Source organism: Phascolarctos cinereus, unplaced genomic scaffold (genome assembly GCF_003287225.1).
Source record: "Phascolarctos cinereus isolate Bilbo 61053 unplaced genomic scaffold, phaCin_HiC Scaffold_4;HRSCAF=312, whole genome shotgun sequence".
NCBI classification, from domain to species: Eukaryota; Metazoa; Chordata; class Mammalia; order Diprotodontia; family Phascolarctidae; genus Phascolarctos; species Phascolarctos cinereus.
The window spans coordinates 727,509,194-727,523,385 of NW_027555847.1; the positions used below are offsets into that span (position 1 = coordinate 727,509,194).

Sequence of the window (14,192 nt, forward strand, 5' to 3'; positions counted from 1 at the left end):
TTCCTTGGTCTCCCTTTTCTGTTTTCCCTCCCTCCTACATAGATTCTCCTTATTCTTTGTCCCTTCTTTCCAACTTCATACAGTCATCAAAGCCTTGCACTCTTTCTCTGTTCCGTTTCTCATTGTATTATTGAGAAGTCATTCAAACTTAAGCTCTGCCCCTTTAAATATATTTCGGCCGTGCTCCTATACACATTTTATGCTGAGTTGAGTAAGGCACAGGAGCATGACATTTGTCCCTTCCAGAGGGCAGGAGGAGGGGCAGCAGCTTAGAAACCACAGAGCAGACATCTCTGGGGAGAGTGTGGAAAAGACTGACAGACCCGTTGTTCTTTCTGCGTGTTCCTGAGCCTCAGAGACATCTCTTTGATGAATGAGGACTCAGAATCAGAGAGTTACAAAGAAGCTGAAGAGCAGTTTCCTTCCAAAAATGGCTTTAATAAATGATAAATTACTGTTCACATTTAAGGCAGCATTCTTATTTCTCCTACCCTTTTGAAGTTTGACCATTTTATAGAGGGTACAGAAGAGAACTCTGCATTTAGCACATTTTGCTTGATACATTGCAAGCGCTGAATAAATGCTTCATTCATTCCTGTGGCAGTGAGCACCGAGGATATTGACATGTTTTCTTTCTTTCAGACTGGAAGACTGGGACCGAAACTCCAAAGCTGGGCACTCCTATGGTTCTGTCATCCCAGGAAGGACTCCCAAGGGAAGGCACCTGTGTCTCCAAGTCTGGAGAATCCTCTCACTGTGATGCCAGGCTAGAGAGTCCGCAGAGCAATGAGAAGAAACTTTCTCAGCTGGTAAAAATCACCCAGAGGAACTCTTTGAATTTGGTGCGGGGCCATGAGTGTGATGCTTGTGGCAGAGACTTCAGTCTGGGGCCGGTCTCTTCTCCTCAACAGAGAGAACAAATGACAGAGAGTTTCCATAAATGTGACAGACACGGAAAGCATTTCAGACTAAATTCAGACCTCAGTAAGTGCAATGGAAGCTGCTCAAAGAAGACGTATTCTAGGTGTGGTGAATGTGAGAAATGCTGCAGTTATAATTCTGACCTCACTGAATGTAATAATATTCATATTGGGGAGAAGGCCTGTGAATATAGGAACTCCATATATCACAGTTCATCCATTACTTCAAATAAAAAATATCACTCTCAAAAGAAACTGAGCAAGTCTGATAAATGTGGAGGGTCCTTTTCCCAGAGCACGCACATTGATGAACATCAGAAAATTAATGTTGGAGAGAAAGCTTATGAATGTCATGATTGTGGGAGGACTTTTGCTCAGAGCGCACTTCTTGCTCGACATGAGAGGCGTCATTTTGGCGAGAAACCTTACGAATGCAGTGAATGTGGGAAGACCTTCAGCCGTAGTGCATATCTTACTGAACATCAGAGAATTCACACTGGAGAGAAACCTTATGAATGTAATGAGTGTGGGAAGTCCTTCATCCGAGGTACTTACCTTACTCTACATCAGAGAACTCATACTGGAGAAAAACCTTACGAGTGTCATGAATGTGGAAAGGCCTTTCCCCAGAGCATTCAGCTTCTTGGACATCAGAGAATTCATACAGGAGAAAAACCTTATGAATGTAATTACTGTGGGAAGACATTTAGACATAGCTCATCCCTTAATTCCCATCACAGAGTTCATACTGGAGAGAAACCTTATGAATGTAATGAATGTGGGAAGGCCTTCAAACACAGCTCTTCCCTTACTTACCATCACAGAATTCATACTGGAGAGAAACCATATGAATGTAAAGAATGTGGGAAGACCTTCCCCCAGAGCATACAACTTATTGGTCATCAGAGAATTCATACCGGAGAGAAACCTTATGAATGTAATGAATGTGGAAAAGCCTTTAGCCGGAAAACGCAGCTTACTCGACATCAGAGAATTCATACTGGAAACAAACCTTATGAATGCAATGCATGTGGAAAGGCCTTTTGCCAAAAGACCCAGCTCACTAAACATCAAAGAATTCATACTGGAGAGAAGCCATATGAATGTCATGAATGTGGGAAGTCCTTCCGCCAAAGGTCACATCTTACTTACCATCAGAGAATTCATACTGGAGACAGTCTTTGTGAATATAATGAAAAAAAGAAAGATTTCAGTCATACACTTTTCTGAAAATGTTAGACTACAGACTTAAAGGAAACCAGATAAATCATGTAATTATTTTATTTCCTAGAGCAGCTCTTCCAAACTGTTCTCATGTTGCCAGCCTCCCCTTGTACAGTGTGCAGAATTACAGCAGATAACTTTGCTCCATTTTTTCAGTGATGATCTCACTAATTCATCTTCTTGTTCTCTTATTCCCACTATTCCCCCCTTTTTCCTGCTGTTATGTCAACCTGACATCTGGGAGATTTTAATTCAAATTCTCTCCATAACATCTGTCAGTTTATTTAGTGGGAGCCATTTTCTTAAGCTGTCAATTTCACTTTCCTCATCTCAGATAAAAATGCCTGTAATACTAATTTCATATTGTAGTTGTGCTTATCAAATAAATCACAAGACATATTAAAGCATTTTCCAAATTTTAAAATGCTGTATAAACATCAGCTGTTAGGATTATGTTTTTTTCCTCTCTAGTAGACCGTTTGCAGCTGCTCATAAACATGGCTTTCCCCCAAACAACCATAGTCGTCATACTACTTTTCACCTGTTATTTGCTCTTTCCAGGTACCATCTGAAACCCTTTTCTCTCTTTTTCTGCCAGGTTTCTTGAAAAAGTTGTCTGTCCTCAGGCAGGATCTCTGGCTCCTTCCACCCATTATTTGAATGCTTTACAGTGTCTCTGCTAAGCACCTGACTGATCTTATTCTCTTAGAAATTACCAGTCATTTCCTGTTGGACAACTCCTCCTCCCCCACTCCCCTTTTATCCCACTGTTCTTTATCTCTGCAACTCCTTGGAAAGGAAGAAACCTGATCTCCCATATGTAGCAAGGCATTATGGGTTCTGACTACACTTATAGAGTAGTTCAGTCAACCTCAGTGTATCACTTCACTCATTGTTTATATTTGATTTTTATTCTTCTGGGCACTATACCAGTCTAGGAAGTATGTTGAATAATTTATTCCTCATTAAAAAATTTGCAGTCCCATTTATTAATAGGCTCCAATCCACATTCCATTCCAGTAATTAGCATTACCCTCTTTTCCTAATTGTTATTACTCATTCTATATTTAAATACATATTAAAATGGCTAAACTCTGTGTGTGTGTGTGTGTGTGTGTGTGTGTGTACGTACACATACACATGTGTATAATTTATTACCAAATGGAATCAATAATAAATGTAAGGCCAAACTTAAATGTCATGTCTTCTTAAATCTTTCTTGAATACCCTGGACAATCACATAGTTATATAAAATTAATGGACTCTTTTTTCCCCAAATGAATTGCTTCTAGTATTATCTAGCTTATTGATTATATCCCACAATAAATTTGTATCACATTTTGATTGATTAGTTTTCATTTTTCCAATTTTTATTGATGCCTTATACTTTTTATATCACCGGCACATTCTGACATAGCTCACTCCACATTCTTTTCTAGTCTTAATTGAATGGTCCTCCAATTTTTTGTTGTTAGTAGCTCTTTGTACTCTTAAAAGTTATTAAGGACCTAAAAGAGCTTTTATTTATGTGTGCTACATCTATTGATACTTACTATTTGTCCCTGACCTGTGGTAGAACATTCTGAGCTTGTATGGGTGTGATTGGCCCCAGTCAGACCCACTGTAATTGACTCTAGATTAGTGATAGCATTTTGGTCCTCTTTGAGGACAAAGGACAACAACCAGCCAACCAACTTACTGTGTTAGAAATTAAAACATGAAATTTTAATTAATTCATTTTAAAATTATTCATTTAAAAGTAATTCACTTACATTTAATAATAAACCCATTACATGTTAACATTTTTTTTATGTAAACTGTTTTCTAAAGAAATTAGCAAGAAAAGTGGCATTTTCCATTTTTGTAGATGTTAATTGTACCATCGATGTTTTTGTAGCATCGGTATACAAATATCAACACAGCTGTTGTAGGATAAACCATGAAATTCAAATAAATTAGCACTTTGAATATTTCTGCACCACCTTCATTTGTTGCCAAGCATTCACAGATCTTCCATAATTAATTGATACTGATATAAATAGAAGCAAAATAGCAAATCCAGCCATGTCTGTGGATTCATCCATCTCTAAGGTAAAGGTACCAACCTACAGATATTAACTCAGTTTTCCTGGTTGTAAATAACCCTTTCATTCACACCTCATTTCACTTTTCAGGAAACTTAATTATTAGGATGTTCTTTTTAGCATCAAATATAAATTTGCCTCTGTGAAGCTTCCTTCCAGATCTGCTTTTCTGGAACCAAGCAGAAGAAGCCTGTTTTCTCTTCCCTATCAAATGCTTGAAGATAGCTGTTGTATCCCTATGTCTTCTTTTCTCTTGGCTAAATGTACAATTCCTCCGAGTCATTAAATGGTATGCATTTGAAACCCAACACCTTCCTGGCCACACTCCTCTGCATGCCCTTCAGCTTATTACTGTCCTTTATAAAATATGGCACCCAGAGCTGAGCACTGTCTGAGACAGAATACACTAGTACCATCACTTCCTTCTCCATAGGAGCTAGCCTCTTCTTAATGCAGCACCAGTTCACTCTAGCTATTTTGGCTGCCACATTGGACTGTGACTCACACACTGTAAAAGTCTCATCCTTTTCAGAGGAATGACTGTTTAGCTGTGCCTCCCTTGTACAAGTCTTGTACAAGTGTGAGAACTGACATTTATCCCTGTTACATTTCTTCTGAGTAGACTTGGCATGAACCCTTGGCTTGTTAAATTGTTTTGGAATAAGGACTCAGTTACTCAATATGTTCACTCTGTCGGCTTGTGTGCGCTTGATCAGCTCGTTAGCCATTCTTTTATCTGTATCACTGATAACAATGTGACATCATATACTCTCCACTGGCTACCTCCTAAGCTGCCATTTAACCATTAATGATACCCTTTTTGGCCTGGCCATCACGCAAATTCCAAATCCCCTTAACTGTACTATCACTTGGTCTATGTCTCTACCAGGCCAGTCACCCTGTCCGAAAAGAACATGAGGTTGGTGTGACCTCTTCTTGATGAAGCGATGTTGATTCTGTGTTGTCACTGCTTCCTTTTCTAGATGTTTACTAACCAGCCTTTTAACAACACTTTTCAGAATTTTGCTAAGTAGGCATTTTGTTGCAGCAGAAAGGGTGCTCACCTTGGAGTTACAGGATCTGAATTTGAATTCTGGCTCTGCGTCTCACCTGTGAGACTTTGGGCAAGTCACTTAACCTTGGTGCCTCTATTTTCCCATCTGTAATGAGAAGTTTGCATTAAAATTATTGTTAAGGTCTTTTCCAGTTCTAAATCCACAGTCCTATGAAATGGAATTCCAGTCAAGATCACTAATCTATAATTTGTGGACTCCATTCTTTTAAACATTTGAGACTTCTACTCTTCTTCAGTCTTGTGAGATTTCCTGACTTCTCCGTGTCTTTTCTCAGATCACATCATGCTCTTCAGACTCAGCCACATGGGCCTCCCCACTGTCTCATACACAGCGTTCCAGGGCCTTGGCATGGGCATCCTTTCAGGCCTGGGAGCATTCTCCCTCCTTGCCTCCACTTCTAGAACCCCTGCCTTAGCTCTCCTGCTACTCTCTGGCAGGTTCCATTCTTGATTCCCCTCCTTGCTAGTTTCTGCCTTCAAATCAGGGTCTATTTATTTTCTGTGTTTCCTGCATTTACTGAACTGTAAATCTCTACTCATTAAGTTCAAGAATCATCTCACAGTTATTTGAATCCCAAGCTCTTAAGACAGTGTCTGTCTGACATGTAGTTAGTCAACGAGGTGACCCAGTGGATAAAGCCTTGGGTCTGGAGTCAGGAAGACTTGAGTTCAAATCCACCCTCAGACACTTATTAGCTGTGGAAATCACTTAACTTCTCTCTGCCTTGGTGGCTTCAATTAAAATGGGGATAATGATAACATTTACCTCCACGCGTTTTTGTGAGCATCAAATGAGTGTGTGGCGCAGAGCCTGGCCCAGAATGGGCCCTTCATGAATGCTTATTTCCCTTCTAGTACAGAAGCGCAGAATTTCGTGCTTATAAAGGATATCAGTGATTACTGTCCAGCCCACATCTGAGACTGCTCTAGAACATGGCTGACATGTGGTTAGCTAGCCTTTGCCGGAAGGCATCTCAGTACGCTTTGGGATAGCAGATGCTTGAGAAGTTTTCCCTTAAAGTAAGTCTCAATTGATGTCTTTTGTACTTCAACTCATAGCCCCCATTGTTTTTGTTCTAGGGAATGTCCTCTGCCCCTAGAATATGTTCTCTTTCTTTCCTGTCTCCTGATGTAAAAAGTGTGGAATGTTATCATGGGAAAGAACTTAGAAATCATTTCATCCAACCCTTCATTTTATAGATGGGGAAATGGGCCTTAGAGACACTAAGTGATGTAGCCACCAAGTGCATGGAGAGTATTGGCAGAGGCCCTAGTAAAATTCAGGTTTCCTGATTTAATCAATCAGCATGCAAATATTGGATACCTTTTGTGTGCTAGGCTTTGGTAACAGGGCTGGTGGCAGCTAGGTGGCACTGAACCTGCATTCAGGAAAACTCATCTTCCTGAGTTCAAATCTGGCCTCAGGCACTTACTAGCTGTGTGGCCCTGGACAAGTCACTCATTTGCCTCAGTTTCCTCATTCGTAAAATGGGCTGGAGAAGGAAATAGCAAACCAGTCCAGTATCTTTGCCAAGAAAACCCCAAATGGGGTCATGAAGAGTTGGACATGACTGATAAAGACTAAACAGCAACAGAAAAGGTCAGGGCTGCTGCTATTTGCATTTTACATACACAGGAAGTGCGTTCAAGAAGGAGAAAGAAACTGGTCACTAAAGGTGTGAGGAAATGAATATACAGCGCAAGCATTTTACTAAACACCTGTTATATTCCAGGTACTTTCCTAGTTGCTAGGGAAATCAGGACAAAAAAAAAATGAGGCAGTCCCAGACCTCAAAACACTAGTCAACAAACATTTATTATGAAGTTGGTAGGGGCTGGGCATTGTCCTAGGTGCCAGACGACAAGGTCCGTTCCTACCCTCAGGAAACTTGCATTCCATCAGGGGAAATATAAACAAATGTAAGTAGGAGGAAAGTAAATGCAAGGTAATTTCAAGGAGAGGTACTAGCTCCCTGGGGGAATCAGAAAAGGCTTCATGTAGCAGATGACCTTTGACCTGAACTTTGAAGGAAACTAGGCATTCCAAGAGGCATAGATAAGGAAGGAATTGATTCCAGGCATGGAGGATGGCCTGGGCCAGGAGTGGAGAACCAGGAACCTCAAAGTCACTTGTGGCCCCCAGGTCGTTAAGTGCGGCCACACTTGGCCTTGAGGTTCCCCATCCTTGGCCTGGGCAAAGGCAAAGAGATGAGGGATGGAATGTCATTTATGAGAAACATTGGGTTAGGCTGTGGTGTGTGAAGGGGAGTGATACACAATACACCTGAAATGGCAGGTGGAGCCAGAATGTGAAAGCCTTTAAATGCTGAAGAGCAATTTGGTTTTGATTCTAGAGGCAAGAGGAAACCTCTGAACCTATGGAGGACAGGAGTGACTCGGTCAGATAGATGTGTCTAGAGGTAGATTTTGCCAATAATGCTTAAAGGAGATAGATTGCCTACTGAGTATAGTGAGGATTCCTTTCTGGTGCAGATCAGACAAGATGGGTGCTGAGGTCCTGGCCCCTTCTGAAATTCTATGATTCAAAATATTATACCGACTCTGGGCAAGTCACTTAACCCCAATTGCCTCAAAAAAAAAATTATACCCAATGACTGTCTTGCAGGCTATTCCATTTGTATGTATATGAATGCATGTATGATATTTGCTAGGAAATAATTTTATTATAATAAAAATATGCCTTATATGTATTTCTTTGTACTCTTAGACCAGCAGGCAAGTAAGAATTCCTTTTCAAAGGTCTAGACCAAAGACTGTAAATAAAGAATTGCTAAAAAGTTAAATTTAAGTTTGGTCTTTGATTCCTTGAGTCTCAGTTGGAAATAAAACTGATAAGAATGTTGTGGTCCACATGAGGGGGCCCCAAGCTCCCACACTGGAATCAGTCACAGCACTGCAACAGAGCCCCCCACACCTGGAGAAACATCTCTCCCTGTCCCTGCCCCCAAAACTCAGCAGCTGTGCTCCCACCCATTCCATGAGCTGGCTGGTCTTCCCCCCATTTTTTTTTCACACAAATGGCTTTAAATGTGTTGGGTGTGGGTTGTCTTTCATTTCTCACATGTGGCTGATAATTTAGCTATTTAGGAAGTTTTTACTATGAAATGCTAGGGAAGAAGAACAAAATAGCCTGATGATGTCTCCAGATCCCTTGGCCCTCTGATTCAACAAGGCTGCCAAGGATAAAAAACAAAACAAAGAAATTTTAAGTTGAATTTCTAATGATATAAAATGTTCACTGACTTCCAATTTTTTTCTTTTCTTTTCTTTTCTTTTTTTTTTTTTTTGAGGCCCTTGGGTTTAAGTCACTTGCCCAGGGCCATATAGCTAGTAAGTGCCTAAGGGCAGTTTTGAACTCTTGACCCCAGGACTAGTTCTCTGTCCACCGCACTACCTAACTGCCCTCTTCCTAGAACTTCTAGGATAAAATATAAACTGTGTGGCCTGGTGTTTAAAATTCTTCATACCTATACATTTGTAAAAGTTCTGGTTTCATAGTCTGGCTTCAGCCTACAGCTAAACTGTACCGCAAATAGCATGATGAATGGGAGGCTTGACTTGGAGGCAAGAACACCGGGGTTCAGATCCCCCTTTTCTGAGTTTTTGACTGAGCAGTTAATTCCTTAAGCCAAAGGAGCAAATTGTGCTTGATGACCTCTAGGGCATTTCATTTTCCTCTCTATATCCACACCTGTTGTGCACATGCTTACCCTCAGCTTGGTGCCTTCCTCTTTAATGAGCTCTTTCCTGACTCCTCTGTAGTGTCACAGAAATTCTTGTTGCCTCAGAGTCATAGAAAGCCTGAGTTTAAATCCTGCCTATTTCAGAGATTTGATGTGTAGCACCACATTTGCTCATATGGGCCAGAACACTCACAAACATTAGGATGGGTTTGATGAAAATGATGGGGAAATTCAGAACTATTAAATGAAAAAACAAGAACTCCACAGGGTCTACCAGCAAAATAGTTAATCCATCTCTAAAAAGGCAGCATTTAACTCCATCAGAGTTAAAGTGAAAGCTGATATTAACAATCCAAAGCATTTTTACAGTGTCCTGAAGGCTTTGGGCCAAAGCCCTGTGGTGCATCTCAGCTACTGGGTGCTGATGCATCCACACTGATCGGTGATAAGGGCAAGATTCGAAAGAGATGGACTTCCACAGTGCTCTCAGCAGACCATCATCAAGCAATGCTGAAGCCATGGACCATTTACCTCAGGTTGAAGTCAATCCCTCTCTCCTGAACTTCCAATTGAAGAAGAGGTTTTGAATGTGATTAGGCTCCTCTTAGTGTTAACTCTGTTCTAGGTGAGATTTACAAAGTAGAAGGTCCACTGCTCATACAAAAGCTGACTGAAATGTTCTGCATTATATAGCAAGAGACTGTCCCCCAGGAGTTCAGGGATGCCTCCACTGTCCATCACCATCCAGGAAAAAGAAGTGAGTTGTCCTGTGACCCACAGAGGGCATCTCTCTCTTAGTCACTGCTGGCAAGATTCTTGCTAGAGATGGTCATCTACCTGACAGCCACTTTGTCTTCAGAAAGGATGAAGGAATAATTGACATGGTGATTGCTGCCCAACAACTCCAGGAGAAATGCCAGGAGCAAAACAAAGGTCTGTACAAAATGTTCATCGATATAACCAAGGCCTGTGATAGTGCCAGTCACAAGGGGCTGTGGAAAAAATTTGGTTACTCAGAGAAGTTCATCAGTATTGTATGCCAGTTTCACAAAGGCATGCTTGTACAGGTTCTGGATGATGGACGATGCTCCACCATCATCCCAGTCACCAAGGAGGGTGGTGTGCTTGCTCCCATGTTTTTCAGCATAATGTTTCCAGCAACATAGACACCTTCAACAAGGACAAAAACAGCATCGAGGTCAACTACCACCTTGAAGGTAAATTTAACTTGAAAAGGCTACAAGTCGAGGCTAAAGTGCAGGAAGAGTTGATGTTTGATTTTTGGTTTGCAGATGGTTGTGCACTCAATGCAGCCTCTGAAGCGGAGGCACAACAAAGAACGGGTCGATTCTCTGTTGCTTGTGTTAACTTTAGCCTAACAATTAACACCAAGAAAATAGATGTTCGCCACCAACCAGCATCACACCATCAGTTAAAGCAAATGCAGCAGTTTTGAATGTCTGGATAAATTCACCTACCTTGGCAGTATACTCTCCAGGGATGTCCACATAGATGATGAGGTTGACACACACATTGCCAGAGCTGGCTCAGTGTTTGGGAGGCTCCTAAGCAAAGTGTGTGAGGTAAGAGGTATTGCACTGACTACCAAACTGAAGGTCTACAGAGCCATTGTGCTGACCTCATTGTTGTTTGGTTTTTTTGGTTTGTTTTTGCTGGGGAATGAGGGTTAAGTGACTTGCCCAGGGTCACACAGTTAGTAAGTGTTATGTGTTTGAGGCCGGATTTCAACTCAGGTCCTCCTGAATCCAGGGCCAGTGCTCTATCCACTGCACCACCTAGCTGCCCCTCTCATTGTTGTATGCCTGGACAGTATACCAGCCCCATGCCAAGAAACTGAATTGTTTCTATCTGGTGTTTGTTCTGAATAAAAACAATTTTTTAAAAGGAGGCTAAGTAACTAGCTTACAATTACCATCGAGAAGATGCCCTTTGACTTTGAATACATTGGATTTAAATGAGGCACGCTTGCATGAAGTCATCGGGTCCCTCTCTCTTCCAGAGTCATCAAAGTCCAATGGCAAGAACTTGGTGATGTCTGGGGATGCAGGGGATGGCTTTGGTGCCTTAGTGTCTAGCCAAGTTCCAAGTGCTCCACAGTGTCCAAGTGCTCCACAGCACCTGCTTCAGCAGCCTTCATGGCCATTGGAACACAATGTTCCCATCTGCCCCTTCTGCCAGGGGAAGCTTCACATGCTTGGGTGTAGACAGCCCTCTCCCCCAACTCACTGATGAGTTTGAGACTCTTAATTTACCTTCATTCTGCATTAACCTGTCTGCCAACATGGTTTACCAGGTGTGGCCTTTGAGATGGCTACAACTTCTTGGGGCCACAGGTGAGAGTTAGGAGAATCAGGTGGACACCCAAGGTGGATGAGCAGTCCTGAAATACTAGTCTTCCCTGAACACAGTCCACCCCAAAGAGGGACAGCCAGCTGGGGCTGAAGGAAGCTGGGCATGAGGTATGGGTGGAACACTGGTCAGGCCTGTAAGCTCATTGCCTGGAAGCAGCGAGAGCCAGGGGCAACCTGGCCTGGGCGAGCTTCAGAATGGGCCCACTCTTGGAGCAAGTCACCCTGGTCAGTCTGGCAGCCCTTCCCAGAAGAGATTTGTTCTTGCTTTCTGCTGAGGAGGCCATTCACGATGGTCCTGACAGAGGCTGGAGAGGAACCTGGTCAGATGATCCCCATCTCTGAGCTTGTAAGGACCTTAGAGGCCACTAAGGCTGACCCCTACATGTACTGAGTAGGAGACTGGTGTCCTGAGGCCATCCCAGGGTCACCCAGGGAGGGAAAATGAGGAGCGGTGCCAGGATTGTTAGTCTGGAGAGCATCAGAAAAATCAGAAGAAACCAGCCAGCAGAACTTTGATTGAATGATCATTAGACCTCAGAGGAGAGGTTACTGTGTGATGGTGGCAGAGGGAGGGCCTGGCAGTGCCAGTGAGGCCAAGGAGGGTCCCACCTCCCCACCAGGATCAGTTAGTGAAGGAGTAGGAGGGACAGTGCAGCCAGTGCTGGAAAGGGTAGCCAGGGAGGCTGTGTCACCAGGAGTGAGCCAGGTCTCAGAGGGTGCAAGAAGATGGAGGAGGTGAGATGACTGCTAGAGAGCAGTTAAATTGAAGAGAGGGACAGGCTGGAGAACTCAGGGGAGGGATTGCCCAACAGACAGGCTGTTCCTCCCACACAGAGATAGAGACAGAGACAGAGAGAGGGTCTGGGAGATAGAGACAGAGCCAGAAAGAAACAGAAAGCCTTGAGGCAGCCCTGGCAGTTGAGAGTGTGAGAAGCCTGGGCCCAGGTGTGGAGCTGGGCCTGGGCTGACAGAGGAGGTTTTTGTCCCAGTTCCTCACTGAATGTATCACTGTGTAACTCATAGATACTACTAATGGTATGACCTGCCCCACAGTAGTAATCGGCTTCATCCTCAGGCTGGATGTTGCTGATGGACAGGTATCGATCTGCCCCAGAGCTGGAGCCAGAGAAGCGATCAGGGATCCCATTGCCCCTGCTTCCACCTCCACTGCTGCTGACGTCCATGAGATACCGCGGGGCCTTTCCTGGGCTCTGCTGGTACCAACTAATAATGTAGGTGCTGTGCTGGCTGCTCAGGGTGCAGGTGAGTTTGCTGGTGCCTCCCAGGGACACAGACGTGGAGGGTGACTGAGTCAGCACAAGCTGGGAGAAGGAACCTAGAAACACAGACACACATTAATAATGGAATAAGAAGAAAGGGAGAAGGGGATTTGAGATCCTGCCCAGAGAGGCCAGGGGCAGGGATGAGGGAGCAGGAGAAGGAGGGTTCTGAGGGTAGCCCTGACCTGAGCAGACAGTGAGCAGTAAGAGGCAGGCAAGAGGCCAGGCCATGGTGCAGAGGGCCCCAAGAGCTCTGCTCCCCAAAGAGCACACAGCTGGGCCTGGCCTCTTCCAGGGCCTCTTATCCTCTCCCTGAAAGCCTGGGTTGGGTTCTGGGTGGGAAGGGGCTTCATGCAAATCTGGGCCTTATGCAGGCTCTTATTAGCCACCCCCACCCCATGTCATGACTCTGGGGTCACAGGTCCATGGGGAGGCCATGTCTTTCGAGGGGGAGGGGATGGGGTGTTGGCATTTCTTGGCCCAGCCTAGCTGAGATGTCACACATGAGTGATCACAGCGGTCGGTACAACCACAGACACAGCCAGCTGGGCTGATCACCACCCCAGATCAACAGACTCCCCATCTCATCCCTGCCTGTCCAAAACCAGTCCCACAGGGCCACCTACTGGCTGGTGGCCCCCTAATCCACCCCACCAGGGTGTAGGCTAACCCCAGGGGCCACACAGCCAGAATGAGCCGCCTACTTGATGACCAGGCCTCCAAGCTGGCCTCTGTCCACAGGACAAAAGGGTGAATTGGCTCAGGAGAGGACAACCTTTGTGTGTGTGTGTATGTGTGTGTGTGTGTGTGTGTGTGTGTGTGTGTGTGTGTGTGTGTGTGTGTGTGTGAGACTACATCCTGAAGGGTTGTTTTCGTCTGACTCTCCAATAGTCACACACAGGCTTGGCTCCTTTTCAGGCCTTTTCTCCTGTGTCATTACTCTTCTCTCACAAATGCTCAAGTGAGGACAGCTAGTGGTCTGGGAATAACACCATCACTTTGAATGAATGGTGACGAAATTGGAAGAAATTCCTGAGATCTCAAAGTGCCTTTGGATGTAGGGTATCACGAGCACTTCTGTCTACACTAGGTATGTGTTCACACCCCCCATTTGTTTTTGCTTTCTGCTGAGGAGGCCATTGATGATGGTCCTGAGAGAGGCTGGAGAGGAACCTGGTGAGATGATCCCAGTCTCTGAGCTTGTAAGGATCTCAGAGGCCACTAAGGCCAACCCCTACATGTACTGAGTAGAAGACTGGTGTCCTGAGGCCATCACACAGGGTCACCCAGGGAGTGAAAATGAGGAGCAGTGCCAAGATGTAAGTCTGGAGAGAGTCAGAGAAATCAGAAGAAACCAGCCACCAGAACTTTGATTGAATGATTATTAGACCTCAGAGGAGGAGAAGTTATACTATCACCAAATGTGTCTAAATGTGACCAAAATCCATAACGGAGTCTCTGTGCAGCCCTAAGTATTTTGTTGTTGAAAGTCACTGGCCATTTTCTTCTGGCTGATCCAACACTTTCAGCATC

The 14,192-nt window shown here is 43.9% G+C and overlaps 1 protein-coding gene and 1 gene segment (V, D, J or C); one reads left to right on the plus strand and one right to left on the minus strand.

Moving 5' to 3' along the window:
* LOC110202548 (uncharacterized) overlaps positions 1-3,485 on the plus strand; it is a 45,731-nt gene extending 42,246 nt beyond the window's left edge. The window contains exon 4 of the mRNA XM_078154509.1: positions 1,261-3,485. Coding sequence (XP_078010635.1) covers positions 1,261-2,150 — 890 coding nt within the window. The 3' untranslated portion in view covers positions 2,151-3,485. The remainder of the gene's footprint in view (positions 1-1,260) is intronic.
* An 8,020-nt stretch (positions 3,486-11,505) lies between these two features.
* On the minus strand, positions 11,506-12,954 carry LOC144456609 (immunoglobulin lambda variable 4-69-like). The segment is given in 3 exon segments: positions 11,506-11,696; positions 12,377-12,715; positions 12,845-12,954. Coding segments are annotated over 3 exon segments (576 nt in total).
* Between the last annotated feature and the right edge of the window lie 1,238 nt (positions 12,955-14,192).